The 18,293-nt window shown below is 38.9% G+C and overlaps 2 protein-coding genes across 3 annotated transcripts; one reads left to right on the top strand and one right to left on the bottom strand.

Annotated features, from left to right (window-relative positions):
* Nucleotides 1–573: 573 nt before the first annotated feature.
* LOC141562119 (putative G-protein coupled receptor 148) lies at nt 574–1,626 on the top strand. Its single transcript, XM_074302160.1, has one exon. It carries the CDS (start codon nt 574–576, stop codon nt 1,624–1,626), a length of 1,053 nt encoding a protein of 350 aa, XP_074158261.1.
* Nucleotides 1,627–4,834: 3,208 nt separating this feature from the next.
* GPR148 (G protein-coupled receptor 148) lies at nt 4,835–11,854 on the bottom strand. 2 transcript variants are annotated; one of them, XM_074301686.1, is made up of 2 exons: nt 11,723–11,854; nt 4,835–6,810 (listed from the first exon to the last, which is right to left on the bottom strand). In XM_074301686.1, exon 2 carries the CDS (start codon nt 6,694–6,696, stop codon nt 5,620–5,622), a length of 1,077 nt encoding a protein of 358 aa, XP_074157787.1. In that variant the 5' UTR covers nt 6,697–6,810; nt 11,723–11,854; the 3' UTR covers nt 4,835–5,619. The 2 variants fall into 2 exon arrangements, with proteins under 2 accessions (XP_074157787.1, XP_074157788.1); XM_074301687.1 differs by lacking the exon at nt 11,723–11,854 and adding an exon at nt 10,519–10,559.
* Between the last annotated feature and the right edge of the window lie 6,439 nt (nt 11,855–18,293).

Below are 18,293 nucleotides of genomic sequence, written 5' to 3'. Positions count from 1 at the left end.
CTGCCTGCTCTGACTTTACTCCCTACCTCACCCTGTCTTAGAGCCATAAAATGCCCAGGCTTCATGAGTAGCCTTACTTAATGAACTCAAGATCATCAATTTGCAACAGTAGTAATGGACCCCGAGTCTGGAAGACCCTGACTTCAAGTCCTGTTTCTGACATTTACTAGCTTTGTGACCACCAGAAAATCACTTAATCTCTCTGAGCTGTTTCCTCATTTTAAAAAATCTGTAGTGACTAACTTTATAGGGATGTCATGGGACTTAAACAAGATCATGCTCATAAAGTGCTTCCCAAACTTTGAAGTACCACAGAAATGTCAGTTTCATTGCTAATATTATTATTATTATTACATGCCCTTTTTCTAACTGACTGCTTGCCTTTGATGCTGTGCTTGTAGTGCTATCCGCCAGGATCCTCCACCTACCTGCAGTTTGGATCCAGCCTCTCTGGATCTGCCAAGGGTAGTAGGCCCTCCTGACCCAGGACATCCCAGAATTTGTGAGCAACCTTAGCAGCTCCCAACCAAAGTGCTGGTTTCTTCTCCCCAGCCCCTCCAGATCATCAGAGAGATGAACATCACCGTGTGCTTCTCAGTCTTCCTTCTGAGCACAACGCTGGTCTTCATCAGGGAGCCAGATGCCAACAACACGCTGCCCTGGAACACAAGCTCTTCACCCGAGCTGCGCGACTGGGGCGCCCCAACGCAGTTTACAGAAATGAAGCTCTTTCTCATCTCCCCCATCCTCTGCCTGCTGGTGGCTGCCGCTGTCATCCCCTTCATCTTGTTTGCCATCTTCTCCAATTTCCAGGCCCGTCAGGAGCCCCGATACCTTATCTTGAGCAGCGCCATGCTTTATAACCTGCTCTACCTGCTCTTCTATACACTCTCCACCATCTTGAATGTGGCTGATTTTCGGCTGCCCAGGACTGCCTGCGTCCTCCTCCTGTTTCTGATCTCACAGACCTACTGTGGTGGGCTGCTCACTGCTGTGGCCATGGTGCTGGACACATATGTGGCCATCCTGTGGCCGCTGCGCTACGCCTCCATCATGACCTTGCTCCGAACCAAGAGACTTCTCTTATGCATTTGGGTCTTTGCTGGCCTTTTCCCGGCCGTAGTCTTCTTTATCCTGTGGGCCACCCAAGAGCCAACAATCTGCAATGTGGAAATCTGCTCCCTCCCAGTCATTCTGGTGATGACCCTGCATGGAGACAATGCTGTCAGACTCTGCTACGTTCTTTCCATTACCTCCCTTTTCCTCTGCCTCTTCCTAATTACTTTTTGTTACTTCAGCCTTTATGTGAAAACCCGCCAGTTGGGCATTTGGAATGGTATAGCCTCCAGGGCCAGCGTCACATTTCTGATGCATTACACAGTACTGTTCTTATACTTTTGCCCACTTCTGGCCCATGTGGTGGAAACACTGCTTTACCGTAATCACCATATAAGCCTACAGACCGGGATCTGGTGGTCACTGACCATCTGCAACATCCTGGTGGTCCTGCCCAAAGCTCTGTCTCCTTACCTCTATGGACTGCGCTACAGAGAGATCACCAAGAGCCTTAGACTTCTGTGTGGGGGGAAGTATCCTGATTTGAGGACACCGGCTGTGTTATCTTGAGAGCTTCTTGACCCTCCCCATACACATAAATGGACAAGGTCCAGCAAGGACCCCTTGTGTCCTTTGCTCACCTCTCCCCAGTCTGAGTTGCAAGGCCACAGCAGTCTTTAGGCTCAGACCAGGTGCTTGCATTCACTGATTAATGGAGAAAGAATATTGAACTAAGAATCAGAAGATCTGGGTTTTAGTTCTGGGACTGCCACTAAAGAGCTATATAAACACTAAAGAGCTTGGGTAAGTCACCTATGAGGAAGCTGACTTAAATGATCTTTAAAGTCCTTTCTAATTTTGAAATAGAATTCTTCAGTATTAGATTTGTGCTTGTGTAACACTGTAAACTGGTCATGTTAAACACTCAACAAGCATTTAAAGTGCTAGGCACTGTGTGTTAAGCACTAGAAATATGAAGAAAGGCAAAATATAGTCCCTGCTCAAAGGAACTCACAGTCTTATGTATATGGTGCTATGGAGATCACCTTTGATGTTAAATGAAAGCAACACACAATGCAAAGTCATATTGATGCAGCTATAAGAAAAAAAACTTGGGCATTTTGAAATGGGCAATTGGCACAGTAGAACTCTGAATCTGGGGCCAGAAAATCTGGCTTCAGTAACTCATTCTGCCACTTGCCATGTGATCTTTAGACAAGTTATTTTGTGCCTCTGGAAAGCAATAGGGTTGGACAAAATGGTTTCTAAGGTTTGTTCCATCTCTAAAACACTGTTCTTTTGTGAAGCTAGAAATGGCATACAAATATATAGGATAGGAAGGTGGGCAGTGGAAAGAGCTCCAGGATTAGAGTCAGGAATACCTGAGTTTCTTTTCACTGGGTGTTTTTTCCTGTGGAAGAAGTTAATGTTAAATTGTTCCACTTCAGTTAAAAACCTGTGTTATGTACAAGGCTGTTGTCAAGACAATGGAAATAAAAATACAAAAACAAGACAATCTATGTCCCTAGTACCTTACATTCTACTGGCCTATACCAGATGACTAAGAGTTTAGAGAGATAAGTGATTATATACAATTCTATTGGAACATAGATTTAGAACTGGAACTTCAGAGACCATCTGGTCTAGTGGTTTTTTACCTTTTTGGGTAACTTTTTTTTAAAAATTGGTAATTATATTTCATTATATTTGGCTTATTTTGTAAACCCATGTGTTTTATTTTATAAATGTAAAAATATTATCCTGAACAGGGATTTATTAGTTTCACTAGACTGAGAACAACAAAAAAGGTATGACACAAAAAAGTAAGATCTAGTCCAATCATCATTTTAGAGAGAAGAAAACTGAGTTAAGAGAGGGACCATGCCAAAGTTAGTAAGCTAACCTAGCTAGGATTAGAGAGGAAGGAGGAAAGAATGTTGTGTTATCCTTCTGGGTCTAGGTTTCTATAAATATGGCTCTCTTTTTATCTACTTGTGACTTGTTCTTCTGTTCAAATATGCCTGCAGGTGTATATAATTGAAACTTGAGGATGTGACTGAAACCAATCACTGAAACCAGTGAATTATTAAACTTAAAAGGGAGATGACAGTGTAGACAAAAATATTTTTAGGAACACTTTTTCTTAATGGTGAAGAACTAGAAACAAAGCGGGTTTCCACTATTTGAAGAATATCTAATTGTAAGATATCTGTATTTAACGGACTATTTTGCTTTTAAAAATTAGTATGAAGAATTCAGAGAAACTTGTGAAGACTTGAATGAATTGACACAGGAGTGTGGAATAAGGCCTTTATGTCTTCAGATATGTTATTGGATTAGTGTTGCTTGAGTACATTTATTTTGTAACAAGAAGGGGTTTGGGGGAAGAATGACAATAATGTAAACAAAGAAGAAAAGAATATCAATAAAAAAGGTTTAAAAAAAAAAGGTCTTTCATTGTGTTTCCAGTGGTTTGTGTACAGATCAGGGGTCCTCAAACTACGGCCCATGGGCCAGATGTGGCCCGCTGAGGACATTTTTGCTGCCCACCTATGGCAAAAATCAGACCCAAAGTGATGCTCGACCTAAACTAGAGTTAGCAACACACACTTCCAGCACTGGGCTGAGGTGGCAGAGACAGAGTGTGAGGTGCTCCAACAGTCTGAGGGACAGTGAACTGGCCTCCTATTTAAAAAGTTTGAGGTACAGATGATAAAGTAATTCATTTCAAAGAGAAACTATGTGCTCAATTCTGCATTGTGTGTATATATATATGTGTGTGTGTGTGTATACTTATACATATGTATACATACTTATACTATATATATGTATATACACATGTATATATATATATATGTATATATATATATATATATATATATATATATATATATATATATATATATATATATATATATATATACTTATAAGATGTATGTTTTAGCAGACTGGGGAAGGAGAGGGGAGACGGAGTAAAGGTGGGAAGGAGGATAAAAAAGTGTATACAAAAAAAGGAAAGGGCATGGCCCATTCCCTAAAGGTTTTCACAATCTGATTGATGACATATAAAATAATTTTAATAATATGAAAAAACTTAAGATTAGGTAAGTCATGTGGACTAGAAGTATTATAACAGTTCAATATAGATTGAGGTAGTCTAGGAAGGATTCATGATAGAGGTACAATATGAGCTGACACTCATGGGTAGGTAGAATTTGGATAGATGGAGCAAATATGAAGGGGCATTCTGAAGGGATATCACTGAGCAAAACTTTTAAATTTTTATTGGGTATACAAATCTTATCCCAGAAACATGTTAAAGAAAACATGCTGCGTCATGGGGGGGAGAGGGAGAAGGCCACCCCACTCTAGGTGGAAATTGTTAACCTAGCACCCACTAGGTTAGGACATATTTAGAGGCAGTGAGTGGGATTGTTTGACTGGACCATGAGAGAGAAAAGAAAGAAATAGAATTGAGCCATACTACAGGAAGCTAAAGCAAAAGGATTTAATCTTTGGTCCTTGGGACCTTACAGTCTCAATAAAGACAGCAGAGACTTGGGAAATTATAAAAATAAGCACTTCAGTTCACTATGGGGTAGACACAAAATTCCCTTTAATTGTTTCAGTGCTTGACAGGTTTTTCTAGCTGTGACCTCATGTTTCTGCCTTGTTATACAGCAGAAGGACAGACAGGAGAGACATGAGCTATATGATCAACTCACTCTTTAATGTAGACATGAAATGATTAAAACATTAATAAAGCCAACACCATATAGAAAAGAAGACTTTTAATAACAAAGCTATTTCCACAGGCTGGTAGATGACCTGGAGTAATTATACTTTATAATCAGGTAATAAATAAAACTGTCTGGAAAATGCTTTTTCTGGAGCCTAGACATTTAACAGTAATGCTCTATAAAGAAAATCCCAGTTTATGGGTCATTTGTAATAAAGTTAAGGACAGGAGATAAGAGCTAAACAAAGTTGTAGCTGAACTGTTTATGGATCTTTGGTCCCGCCATCTCAGACTCTTTTATTCACCAGTCGGAAAAGTGAACAAATTACAACAGAAACCCACAAAGTCCAGGAATTGAAGAAAAGGTTGAAAGTAGTACTCGGCACTTCCTTCCTTTATTTTGTTTTATTTATTAATAATTAAGGGCTCTTTGGGGAAACAGTTTTATTTCCTGTTTGGTCTCCAGAACCGAGGATGCAGTTAACAGAACAGATCCAAGAGTCTGACACAGAATAGGCGCTCCATGAATGTTTGTTGACTAGACTTTTTTAGGGAAAAAATAAATTCCGCTATAACAGAAAAAATAATTTAGATGCCTGGAGAAATTAATCCTCGAAGCCACTTAACTTGACTGATGAGCTTCCTTCCAGGGGTTCTCAAACTATGGCCTGGGACAGATGCAGCCGCTGAGGACATTTATGCAGCCCGCGGGGTTATGGCAAATGGGCTGAGGGGCGGAGACCGAGTCTGGCCCTCCAACAGTCCGAGGGACAGTGAACTGGCCCCCTGTTTAAAAGGTTTGAACTGCCACACTGTGGGCTGCACTAACCAAGGGAAATCGTTTGAATGTCACTGGCTCTTCTCCGAGAGACTAAGCCCTTGAGGGTCTGCAGAAGCTGCCGATACCTCAGTCCGTACAGGTAAGGCAGCAGGGCTCTGGGAAGCAGCATCAGTACTTCACTGTTGATGGCCATCAGCCACAGTCGGGCCTTGTTCCCAATGCGGTGGTTCTTAGACAGCATGAGGTCCACAGCGAAAAGCACCACCGGACAGATGTACAGCACAATGAGCACGGTGTGAATCAGCAGCGTGCCCTTGGCCCGCGAGTAACGGTTCACACCTGGGCCCGACGTCCTGGCCGTGCGGTAGATCTTTACGTAGCAGTAGGAGATGAGAGCCGCGCAGACAAAGAGAGCACAGAAGATGAAAACGTGAGCCACGGTGATGAGGTGGTTGGTGTCCGCGTGCGAGCTCAGGGTCAGCTGCAGGATGCACAGCGGGCGGTCACTCGTCAGTCTGGAGTCCTGCCGCTTGCTGAACCACAGCAGGAAGGTGGGGAAGAAGCAGGCCACCAGCCAAATCACCGCCACCGCTTTCCTGGCCGTGGCCGTGGACATGAGGGAGAGATAGCGGAGGGGGAGCGTGACGGCCAGGTAGGTGTCTGCCACCATGACGGTGAAGGACAGGATGGTGCTTGCGTAAGAGATGAATATCGCGTCGGTGAGGACCCCGCAGAAGACGCGCCCGAGGCTCCAGCCCGTGAGGTTACTCGTGGAAACCAGCCCGTGGAACACAATGTAGGTCAGATCTGAGAACAGGACGTTAGCGAAGAGCAAGTACCGGGGCTCGCCCCGGAATGTCTTCTTCCGCAGGATGGTGACCAAGAGGAGGGGGCTCAGGACCAGCGTGACGGCGGAGAGCAGAGTCAAAGGGAGGAGGAACCAGCGGAGCGACGGTAGGAGCGTCCAAAAGGCCTTCTCGAGCTCCAAGGAGGTGTTCCCCGGACGCTGATAAAAGGCGGGCGCTAAGTTAACGATTTCCACCTGCAGAGGGGCGGCCTTTCCCCCCAGGTGATTCAGCAGGGTCTCCTCAGCCATGCTGCTGGGAGAAGATCTGTCCATAGTAGCGCGGAAGTAAAGAACACGGCATCTGGTCTTCTACCTAACCTTAAACCCGCTCAGATGGAAGAAGCAGAAGCGGCCTTCAGCACTCACAAGCCCTGAGGTAAGACTGACCTAGGACGAAGGATAATGTTGTAAATGTGCATGTAAATATGTATTACTCATCCCAGAATTACACTCTCAGAGTTGGAAAAGATTTCATCTAATTCAAGCCAAACCTGATCGGAAAGCCCCTCTGGTTTTCCTCTGCTTGAAAAGTCTCAAAGGATTATCAGCTAATCAAGCTGAGAGAGTAGTTAAACAAATTAAAGTTCTTTCTGAACAACTCTTTTTCTCAATAAAATTTCTTCATCCTCATTAAATTCATGTGTCCAAAAGTAAAAAATTAAAAAAAAAAAAAAAAACCCAACCTTTCTGGGGAATGAGTCTGCATTGTAGAGTCAGTCTACTGAGTCTCTAATCTTTGCCTGAGAACTATGGAGGAATTAAAATAAGAAGAAGCCTCTAGAAGATCCAACTCACTTCCAGTTGATTAATGATGGACAGAAAAAACTACACCCAGAGAAGGAACACTGGGAAGTGAATGTAAATTGTTAGCACTACTGTCTATCTACCCAGGTTACTTATACCTTCGGAAGCTAATAATTAATGTGCAACAAGAAAATGATATTTACACACATATATTGTATCTAGGTTATATTGTAACACATGTAAAATGTATGGGATTATCTGTCATGGGGGGAGGGAGTGGAGAGAGGGAGGGGATAATTTGGAAAAATGAATTAAAAAAAAAAAAAAGAAGAAGAAGCCTCTAGAGTTGTTGGGAAAACAAAATACAATCATATAACAAGCAATTAGAAGAAAATATTATTCCTTTCCCTGGCTCCTCTGTATTCCACAAAGATATAGCTGCTCACTCCCTTGCTTTTCTATATTGCTTTACCTTGTGAGGTAATTTGTGGTTGCTTAGGCATTTCAATCATGTCTGAGTGACTTAGTGACTATTTGGGGTTTTCTTGTCCAAGATAATGATCATGGGAAATGAGCTTCTCCAGCTCGTTTTACAGATGAAGAAACCTAGGCAAAAAGTGGCTTGCCCAAGGTCACACAGTTAATGAGTGTGAGAGACTGGATTGGAACTCAGGTTTTTCTAACTCCAGGCCCAGCATCTTTATCCATTGTGCCACCTAGCTGCCTGTGAGAGTTAGTCTAGATATTATGTATTTCATAGATAAACTAGGATTTGCTAGCTAGTCAAGCAGAGACCTGAGCCTAATTTTCTTGCAAAGGTCCTCAAACTTTTTAAACAGGGGGCCAATTCACTGTTCCTCAGACTGTTGGAGGGCCGGACTATAGTAAAAACAAAACCTCACACTCTGTCTCTGCCCCTCAGTCCATTTGCCATAACTGGCGAGAGCCACATAAATGGCCCGTTGAGGCTGCATCTGGCCGCTGGTCATAGTTGGAGAACCCCTGGAACATGATTTAGTGGAAAGGACAGTAGTATTAGAGTCAAAGAGAACTAAGTTCAAATTCAGTGTCAAACATTCAAGATCTCTGTATCTCATTTTTCTCTCAAGGAAATGGCCTCTCTTCTTCCCTCCAGCTCTAGGTCTATAATCCAATAATTCTTAACTTGAGTTCTTTCCATTCCACCCAGCTCAAAATCTTTCCTATTTGTAAAATTTCTCTAGTCAGATGATTAAGTATTTGAGGGCAGAAACTTGGCCTTTTCTTTCTCTAAACTCAACAAGAGGATGGTGCCTCGGACATAATAGGCTTTTGATATGTATTTGCTGAATTAAATCCAATCAAATGCTAAAATTTGGAGGGGTAACTCTAAGCAGTAGAGACTCACAGGCTTGTCTGGTCTATGTTTTTCCTTGAAAACTCTTGAGTTCCATTTTGTGATTTGAATCTGGGCCCTCCTTACAGCTTCTCCCTTCTACACTGGGTTCCCAGTGTCAGATCACACTTTACATTTTTCCCCACCTCAAAGGAAAGTTGGAGAAGGGAGTAGAAGCAAGGGATGAGGCAACATCTGGATTATTTGCCAGACAGCTGTTTGGAGATATCAGTTTGGAGATAACTCTAGGATTACTTCATAGGCATTGTGATGAATGGAGTACGTGGACTTGGAGAGACAGACTTGAGTCCCAATCCTAACTCTGCCCGATCACTGTGTGACCTTGAGCTAGGCACATTACTTTGTGTATAGTGAGAGTAAAAATATCATCCCATATAGCTAATAGGTCTGTTGTTATCAAGAATCCAATGAGTTAATTATGAAATTTTTAATTATGTTAATTATGAAAAATTTTTGCAGTCTACAAAGTACTAAACAATATTAAGAAATAGAAATGATAGAGAAATAGAGAAATAGAGAAAACAGTTTGAGTGACACTTTAAAAGGATTTAAATGCAGAGAAACACAGAAATCAAATGCAATAAGAAGAAAAAGAAAAAGCCTTAAACATTTCCCTTGGGTAGGTTAGTAAAGGATTATGTTTTTATCGGTAAGTATAAGTAGGAGACAGACAAATCAGCAGTTTGTTTTCTTTTTTACCAGTAAGTAGGAGACAGACTAATCAGCAGAGACCACAGATTCTAGTTTTATATAAGTTCTATTCCCCTCTTGGTGGTAGATGATCACTTCCAGTAGAATTGACTATTAACATTTTACCTCCCTCTGAACCTGGCCTGTAACTCAAGAATAGCTGGAATGTTTTCTAAGAAACTGTTAAATATTAATAACCCCAAACTATGAAGTCCCCTCTAAGTCTTCTTTTCTCCCCAGTTTAAGATGATGACATTATCTTATACAAATGTTGGTATGTCTTCTGTCTTTCTCCATTTTGATAGCCAGGATCTATCCTCCTTGGAAAGTCTACCATAAGATCATAGAATTCAAATTAGAATGAGTCTTAAAGGTTAAAAAGTCTAACCTCATCATTTTACAAGTGAGAAAACTGAAGATTAGACAAATAAAATGTTTTAACAAAGATAGAGACACTAATCTTTTGTCTGATATTCTATCAACTAGATTGTTATCAAATTAGTATAATTTAAGTTCCTAGGTTGATTTGTTATTTACATTAAATTTTAAGGTCTAAAATCATACATTTGCTTTAAATCACACAAATATAACACATATGGAATCTTTGGTTTTCATATGGCCGTAAGCCATTTGACCACACACACATACCCATCTCTCTATTAGTACCTATCTCATAGGGTTGTTATACAAAAGCAACTCACATTTATATAGCCCATTAAGGTTTGCATAGCATTTTATGTACAATATTTCAATTGATCCTCACAACAGCCATATTACTATTATCCCTATTATTATCCTCATATATTTATTATTTCATTTAATATTATTTAGTTAATATTCACTATTATCATTCCCCTTTTATAGATGAGAAAATTTGAGTGCAGCAAGATTAATTAAATTAACCAGGGTTCCATAACTACAGCTAAGGCAAAAGCTGAAGGAAAGTCTTCCTGATTCCAAGGCCAATATTTCATTCATATGTTTAAAAGTATTATACATGTATAACTTAGATTGCTTGCTGTCTTGGGTAGAGGAGAAAGTGAGAGGAAGGGTGAGAAGAAAATCTGGAACACAAAATCTTACAAAAATAAATGTTAAAAACAATCTTTGTATTTGGAATATATTTATGAAAATAAAATACTCCATTCATTATGGCACTCTGCATTCATGGATGTGTTATTGTACCCTGAAGAGAGAGATTTTTAAGCTTCAGAAACCTCGAACTTGTAAGCAGCCTCCCAAATCCCAGCAAGAAAAATTCCTACCTGTCCTGTGGAGTCTTCCTATGCTCTATTTTGCTTCTCTAAAAAGAAATGTAGTTTAAAAGAAACATTTTTGCAGATTGACTCCCCTATGGACTCAAAGTTTGAAACTCTGGGAAGTCCCCTTGGGTGGTTGCATTATTTAGGACTGAGCTCTCACTTCGGGGAAGGGAAGCTTTGACTTTTTACTCCCTGCAGTGCTACATCGAAAATGTAGCATCTGACAGTTTCTCTTTGAAATGGAAATAGAGCAGTCACAGAATACAAATTTTAAATCAGAGTTTGCCCCCTGGGTAAAGGCGTGCTATGGAAATAGCCCTGACAGTGAAAGCAGAAATATAAATTGAAATCCCGGTTCTGCTCCTTAACTTCCTGTATCCACTTATTAAAGTTATTTCCTTTCTCTGAACTCTATGAACTAAATAAAGGAATTGCTTTGGATTAGGGATCTTTAATCTGGAATCTGTGATTAGACTTCAAGAAATCCATGACCTTAAATGGGGGGAGGAAAAGAATTAAATCTTTATTTCCATACAGTTGGTTTCTTGTGTTTATTTTATTCATTTAGAAACTTTATTCTGAGAAGGAGTTGATAGACTTCAACACACATAGTATACACATGGAGAGGGAGAGGGACAGAGACAGAGAGTGTGAGTTAAGAATCCCTAGATTAAATAATCTTTATGATCTTTTCTAACTTTATTTGAATTGTAAAACCTTGTCCCGAGAATCATAAATTCTCATCACTCATCATTTGAGTGCTGTCTGAAATCCCTTTCTCATACAAGGTGTAAGTGCATAGTAACAAGATGCTCTAAGTCACCTCTACATTATCTCCATCTCCTGATTTCTCTACCATCCTTCAAGGCCCAACTAAAATCTTAACTTCTACAAGAAGCCTTTCCTGATTTCCTTTCATCCTAGTGCCTTTCCCTCAAAACTTGTCTCCATTTTATCCTGTCTCTATCTTGTTAACACACAGTCCTTTTAATGCATGTTTTCTCTCTCCCATGAACTCCTTGAGAACAGGCACTGGTTTCTTGCCTTTTTTTTATATCTCCAACCCTTAACTAGCAACTAACACATAGCCGATGCTTAATAAATGATTCTTCCTTTGGGAATCCACTTTCCTTTGCAAATGTCAAACACTGCCTAAGACCCTGTTGATCTGACTGACAGACTAAGGAAGAAACAGGACATTACTCACGGTGGCATTTTTGAGTGCCTCAGCAAAAGGTCCAGGAGATTAGTCTCATTGACTGGAATTTGATCTGCTCACCCTAGCAGGAAAGTAAACAATAGGCTCCACTTCTAATCCCTTCCAAACCACTGTGGCTTCTAGGAATGGTTCTCTTTTCTTGAGCAATTTGGGGATCGATCCTCACCTGTGAGCTGGGCAGGGATGGAGTGATCATGCTGTGTTGACAAAGAGAACCAGCTGAATAGGATTATAAACCTCATCTGCAGCAGCTGATAGAGGTAACCCATAGCAACAGCTTCCCATAACCCCAGCCCTAAGCTTAGGTCATTGAGTCAACACAACCTGGTGTGAGGAAAAAGCATTTGACTAATGATCTCAGAGGGGGAAATGCTGTGGTGCTCTGATAGACCTCCAAAGGCTCCTTGACTTCAAGGTAGAATAATGCAGAGAATCAAGAACTATTTTGGAGGATCCGAAAACCCATGTGCAGGACTTAGCTCTTTCATTTACTGGATTTTGGGCAAGTCACTTCTTAGTTTTCAGATTTCTCATCAATAAAATGAAAAATATTTTGTACTCTATAAATATGAATTTTTGACAATTGACCAACAAATATTTTTAAGCACCTATTATATACCCTGCACTAGGGATGCAAATACAATGAATAAATGACTCTTCTCAAAGGGCATACATTCTAATAGGAAAAACAATGTGCATACACAAGGCATCCATAAGTGTAAGGTATTTTTAAGTATGCTCTCCTTTTTTTAATGAACCTCCATTACTTGAGTTAAGTGACTTGCCCAGGGTCCCACAGGTAGGCAGTGTTAAGTGTCTGAAACCAGATTTGAACTCAGCTAAGTGTGTGAGACTACATTTGAACGCAGGATCTCCTGACTTCAGGACTGATGCTCTATCTACTGCACCACCAAGCTGCCCCAACCCCATGAGTTATTTAAATGTGGTTTATGGGAAACATGATTAGATATCTTAGCAATTTCATCTACCCATCTACAAAAATGACTTTGATTCCTGACTGGAAAGGAGCAAGAAATTATCCCCATAAGGCTGGCCACTCAGTTCTCCTCAGAAAGAGGGGTACCAGACTAGAATTATATTTAATTATCCCATACTAGATATTATTGGCCTAGGGGAAAAAATGATTTTTTAAGTTCAAACTGCTTGCGTGATTGCTATCTCCTAAAATGAAAAAATTATCTCATTTATAGCCAAAGGCTGGGTTCCTTCTCAACAAATGTTACTTACACATAAAATCATTAAAAATGGTGTATAGTGAATAGAAAATAAATACATTTATCCAAGCAAACAGAGCTTAAAGGAATTATATTGATTAGAATGTACCAGAAAATAGAGTAAATCCAATTGGGATCAAGATACCTCAGGAAGAGAGGAGGAGTTGGGTAGGGGAGGGGAAAGAGGCAGAGAGACAGAGAAACATAGAGACAGATTCAGAGAGAATATCCACCCAAGGGGAAATTTTCCAAAATTTCTAAGGAAGCAAGCTGGAAATCAAGGACATATGGAGTCACTGATTCCTCCACGTATCTTCTGCTTACTAAATCTGCTTCTCTCTCTCTCTCTTTCTCTGGTTTTTCTCTAATGAGTATCTTCAACAACATGTGTTTTCTCTCAAAGCTGAAGCAAGAAAACTTGTCTTCTCTCACAAGCTCTAAGGCCAACTCTGTCCCTCACATAGATTTGTTGCACTGAATCATCATTTTCTTTAACAATGAGTATAGTCTTAAATTCTGGCTTGAATCCTGAATTGTGCAAGCATAGAATAAATATAAATAAGTGCAAATACAAAGTGGAGCCAGTCAGTGAAGAATCATATATTAAGGAGAAGGAAGGCACTGGCAATTGAGGGGATGAGGAAAGGGTTCACTTAGAAGGTGGTTCTTCCAGGAGATCATTGTATATGGCAACAACAAAATTATACAATGATCAATTCTAATGGATGTGGCTCTCTTCAACAAAGAGATGATTCAGACCAATTCCAATGATCTTGTGATAAAGAGAGCCATCCACACCTAGAGAGAGGCCTATGGGGATTAAGTGTGGACCACAACATTCTCACCATTTTTGTTGTTGTTTGCTTGCATTTTATTTTTTTTCTCATTTTTTCCTGTTTGATGTGATTTTTCTTGTGCAGCAAAATGATTGTATAGATATGTATTCATATGTTGAATTTAACATATATTTCTACCATGTTTAACATATATTGGATTACTTGCCATCTAAGAGAGGGAATTAGGGGATGGTGGAAGAAAAATGGAACACAAGGTTTTACAAGGGTTAATGTTGAAAAATCATTCATGCATATGTTTTGAAAATAAAAAGCTTTAATTTAAAAAAAAAAGGTGGTTCTTGAGTGTGTCCTGAAGGAAGAGATCGATTCTATGAGACACATATGAGGTGGCAGTGCAATCTAGGAAACAATGAGTGAAAACTGCATGGGACAGGGGATGCTTAAGGAACAAAGAAAAAGCTACCTTACCAGATCATAAAATGTGGAAGCAATAGTAATTCCCAATGGAATTGTGAAGATAGGATGAGACCAAGTTGTGAAGGATTTTTAAAAATCAAATAAAGTGGGTTATATTTTATTCTAGTCCCAAGTTTATTGAATAGGGAAGTGTCATGGACAAAAGTATAATTAAAGAAATTCAGTGAATTTCTTGAGGACTGAAGTGGGAAGATGCTTAAAGCAGGGAAGGGCATTTGGAGGTCATTCTGAATCATTTAGGTGAAAAAGGATGAGGACCTGAACTCAGGTGGCAGATATGAGAATAGAGAGAAGAGGTCAGATGTAACAGATGTTGTAAAAGGCAAAAATGGCAAGATCTGACAACTAGTTGGATATGTGAGATGAAGTAAAGAGAAGATCCAAGGATAATACCAAATTTAAGAATGTAAAAGACTGGAAGAATAGTAGATCTTTTGACAGAAATAAAGAAATTTGGAAAAGGGTTAGGATTGAGGGAGAAAGACAATGAGCTGTTTTGTAGATATTGAATTCAAAATAATCCCAAGATGTTCAGTTTGAAATGTCCAATAGGAAATTGGTGATACAGGATTGAAGTTCAGGGAGGAGAATAGAGTAATACATAATAGAAAGAGTAATATATATAATGTATAATATTATATATAATATATAATAATATAAAGTAATATAAATTTAGAAGTCATTGCATAGAGTTGATAATTAATTATTTTATACAAGTCATTCCCCAATTGATAGTCAAAGGATATGAACAGATAATTTTCATATGATAAAATTAAAGCCATTTACAGTTATATGAGAAAATCTAAATCACTTATTGATTAGAGAAATATACACTAAAACAACTCTGAGATACCACTACATACCTGTCAGATTGGATAAGATGACAGGAAAAGATAATGAGGAATGTTGGAGGGAATGTGGGAAAACTAGTATACTAATGCATTGTTGGTTGGAATTGTGAAAGGATCCAGCCTTTCTGGAGAGCAATTTGGGACTATGCCCAAAGGGCTATTAAACTTTGACCCAGCAGTGCCTCTACTGGGTCTATATCCCAAAGAGGTCATAAAGGAGGGAAAAGGGTCCACATGTGCAAAAATGTTTGTAGCTGCTCTTTGTAGCCAGTAGCAAAGAATTGGAAAAGAAGCGGATGCCCATCAATTCAGGAATGACTGAATTAGTTGTGGTATATGGAGGTAAAAGGAATAGTATTGTTCTATAAAAAATGATGAACAAGTTAATTATAGAAAGGACTGGAAAAATTGCCATGAACACACTGAGCAAAACAAGCAGAACCAGGAATACATTGTACACAATAAGAGCAAGAATGTGCGATGAGCAACTATAAAAGACTTGGTTCTTCTCAGTGGTTCAGTGATACAAAGAAATCCCAATAGACTTCGGACAGAAAATGCCAGATGCATCCTGAAAAAGACCTAAGGAGACTAAATGTAAATCAAGACATGCTTTTTTCATTTTTTTTCTGTTGTTCTTTTTTTAATCTCTCCCATAGTTTTTCCCTTTTGCTCTGATTTTTTTTCTCCAAACATGATTCATAAAGCAACGTGTATTAAAAATAAATACTCACTACAACTTAAAAAAAAGAAACTATAAAAAGATACTTAAAACTTTTGACTGATGAAATAAAGAAGGTAGATAGAGAGAAATTGGCTTGTATTTGTTCCTCCTCTGCATTCAAACTCAACTATCTCACTCTGGGCCTCAGTTTCCTGATTTGTAAAATAAGGGAATTGGGCTAGATAATCTCAAAAGTTCTTTTCCAAATCTAACACTCTATAACTCTATTATATGACTGTAATCATGTCATCTTATACCTAATACTTCTGCTTAGCCATATTTAGGTAGCCCTGTTTATATAATCTCTCCTCCCTCCAACTAATCACAGAATCACAGACTTTCAAAATTTGAAGAGATCTCAATAGCCATCCATTCCAAAACATACCAGAAAAAGAATGCCCTCTGACAACTTACCCAACAAGTGATTAAGCAGTGAGAAAGAGCCTCCCCAAAGCAACCTCTTCCATTTTCGGATAGCTCTTATTGTTGGGAAGAATTTGAAGAATTTTTCTATAACCAGGGAGAATATTTGTGATTTTTAAAATATGTCATTTGATGTTGAAGTTATAAGTGATAGGACTCCAATATGGATCACTTAGGCTAACTAATCCTAATGACCACATACATATAAGAAATAATGCAAAGCCTATAATTTTCCACTGCCCAAACTCATTCTGAAAGTCTTGAAAGACAAGGTTCCCAAGCAACTACAACAGCTGTACATTGACACCCCAGTTATAATTGTACCAACTCAAACCCTTCACCCAATTTCTAGTCCCATTTAGGAAGCTTTTCACTTGAGTCTGGTATTGATAAGCAGCCCTGGATACATCTGGATCCAAGTAAGAATGGCCATTCCCACATGTGGTGCCGATTGTCTATTCCAAAGAAGCCTATCTTTAAGGTTTGACTCCCCCCCTAAAAAGATTCCACTCCTAGTATCTATTCTCATTCAGATCTTGCTACTATACATGTTTTCCTCATATTAGGGAATTTGCCCCTGCATAGTCAGATTTCTGTCTATTGATGTCACATATAGTATATGTGTGTATGTGTTGTGGATATACTTATCCTCGATACTGAATAATAAGAAAGGTCAAGCTTGCATTAGCTTCCCAAATACTAATTTTCTGTAAATCTTCAAATCTGGGACTTGCCTCTAACCTGATCCATAAGATCAAAGTAGAGCACAAGTTTAGATTTAATCTTTAAAATACCTGCTCTAAAATCATCTCCAGGATAATACACTATGATCAAGTAGGATTTATTCCAGGAATGCAGGGCTGGTTTAATATTAGGAAAACTATTAATATAATTGACCATATTAATAATCAAATTAATAAGAACCATATGATCATCTCAATAGATGCAGAAAAAGCATTTGACAAAATCAACATCCATTCCTACTAAAAACTCTTGAGAGTATAGGAATAAATGGACTATTCCTTAGAATAATCAGGAGCATATATTTAAGACCGTCAGTAAGCATAATATGCAATAGAAATAAACTACAACCTTTCCCAGTAAGATCAGGAGTGAAACAAGGTTGCCCACTATCACCATTACTATTCAATATAGTACTAGAAACGCTAGCCTCGGCAATAAGAGCCGAGAAAGAGATTCAAGGAATTAGAGTAGGAAATGAGGAAATCAAACTATCACTTTTTGCAGATGACATGATGGTATACTTAGAGAACCCCAAAGACTCTGCTAAAAAGCTACTAGAAATAATTCAAAATTTCAGCAAAGTGGCAGGATACAAAATAAATCCACATAAATCCTCAGCATTTTTATATATCACCAACAAAATGCAACAGCAAGAGATACAAAGAGAAATTCCATTCCAAACAAATGTTGAGAGTATAAAGTATTTGGGAATCCATCTACCAAAGAAAAATCAGGAATTATATGAGAAAAATTACAAAACACTTGCCACAAAAATAAAATCAGATTTAAATAATTGGAAAGACATTCAGTGCTCTTGGATAGGCCGAGCGAATATAATAAAGATGACAATACTCCCCAAACTAATCTATTTATTTAGTGCTATACCAATCAGACTCCCAAGAAACTATTTCAATGACCTAGAAAAAATAACAACAAAATTCATATGGAAGAATAAAAGATCGAGAATTGCAAGGGAACTAATGAAAAAAAACTCAGAGGAAGGTGGTCTAAGTGTACCTGATCTAAAGCTATATTATATAGCAACAGTCACCAAAACCATTTGGTATTGTCTAAGAAATAGACCGGTAGATCAGTGGAACAGATTAGATACAAAGGACAAAAAAGGGTACATCTATAGCAATCTAATCTTTGACAAACCCAAAGATACCAACATTAGGGATAAAAATTCATTATTCGGAAAAAACTGTTGGGAAAACTGGAAATTAATATGGCAGAAATTAGATATGGATCCACACCTAACACCATATACCAAGATAAGATCAAAATGGGTCCATGATTTAGGCATAA

Source organism: Sminthopsis crassicaudata, chromosome 3, assembly GCF_048593235.1.
Source record: "Sminthopsis crassicaudata isolate SCR6 chromosome 3, ASM4859323v1, whole genome shotgun sequence".
NCBI lineage: Eukaryota > Metazoa > Chordata > Mammalia > Dasyuromorphia > Dasyuridae > Sminthopsis > Sminthopsis crassicaudata.
Note: the sequence above shows the minus strand (reverse complement) of the source record. Positions and strands in the feature narration are given on the sequence as shown.

What these genes read in the sequence shown, in the direction of transcription:
- GPR148 (XM_074301686.1), bottom strand. Translation starts at nt 6,696, where the DNA reads ATGGACAGATCTTCTCCCAGCAGCATGGCTGAGGAGACCCTGCTGAAT.
- LOC141562119 (XM_074302160.1), top strand. Translation starts at nt 574, where the DNA reads ATGAACATCACCGTGTGCTTCTCAGTCTTCCTTCTGAGCACAACGCTG.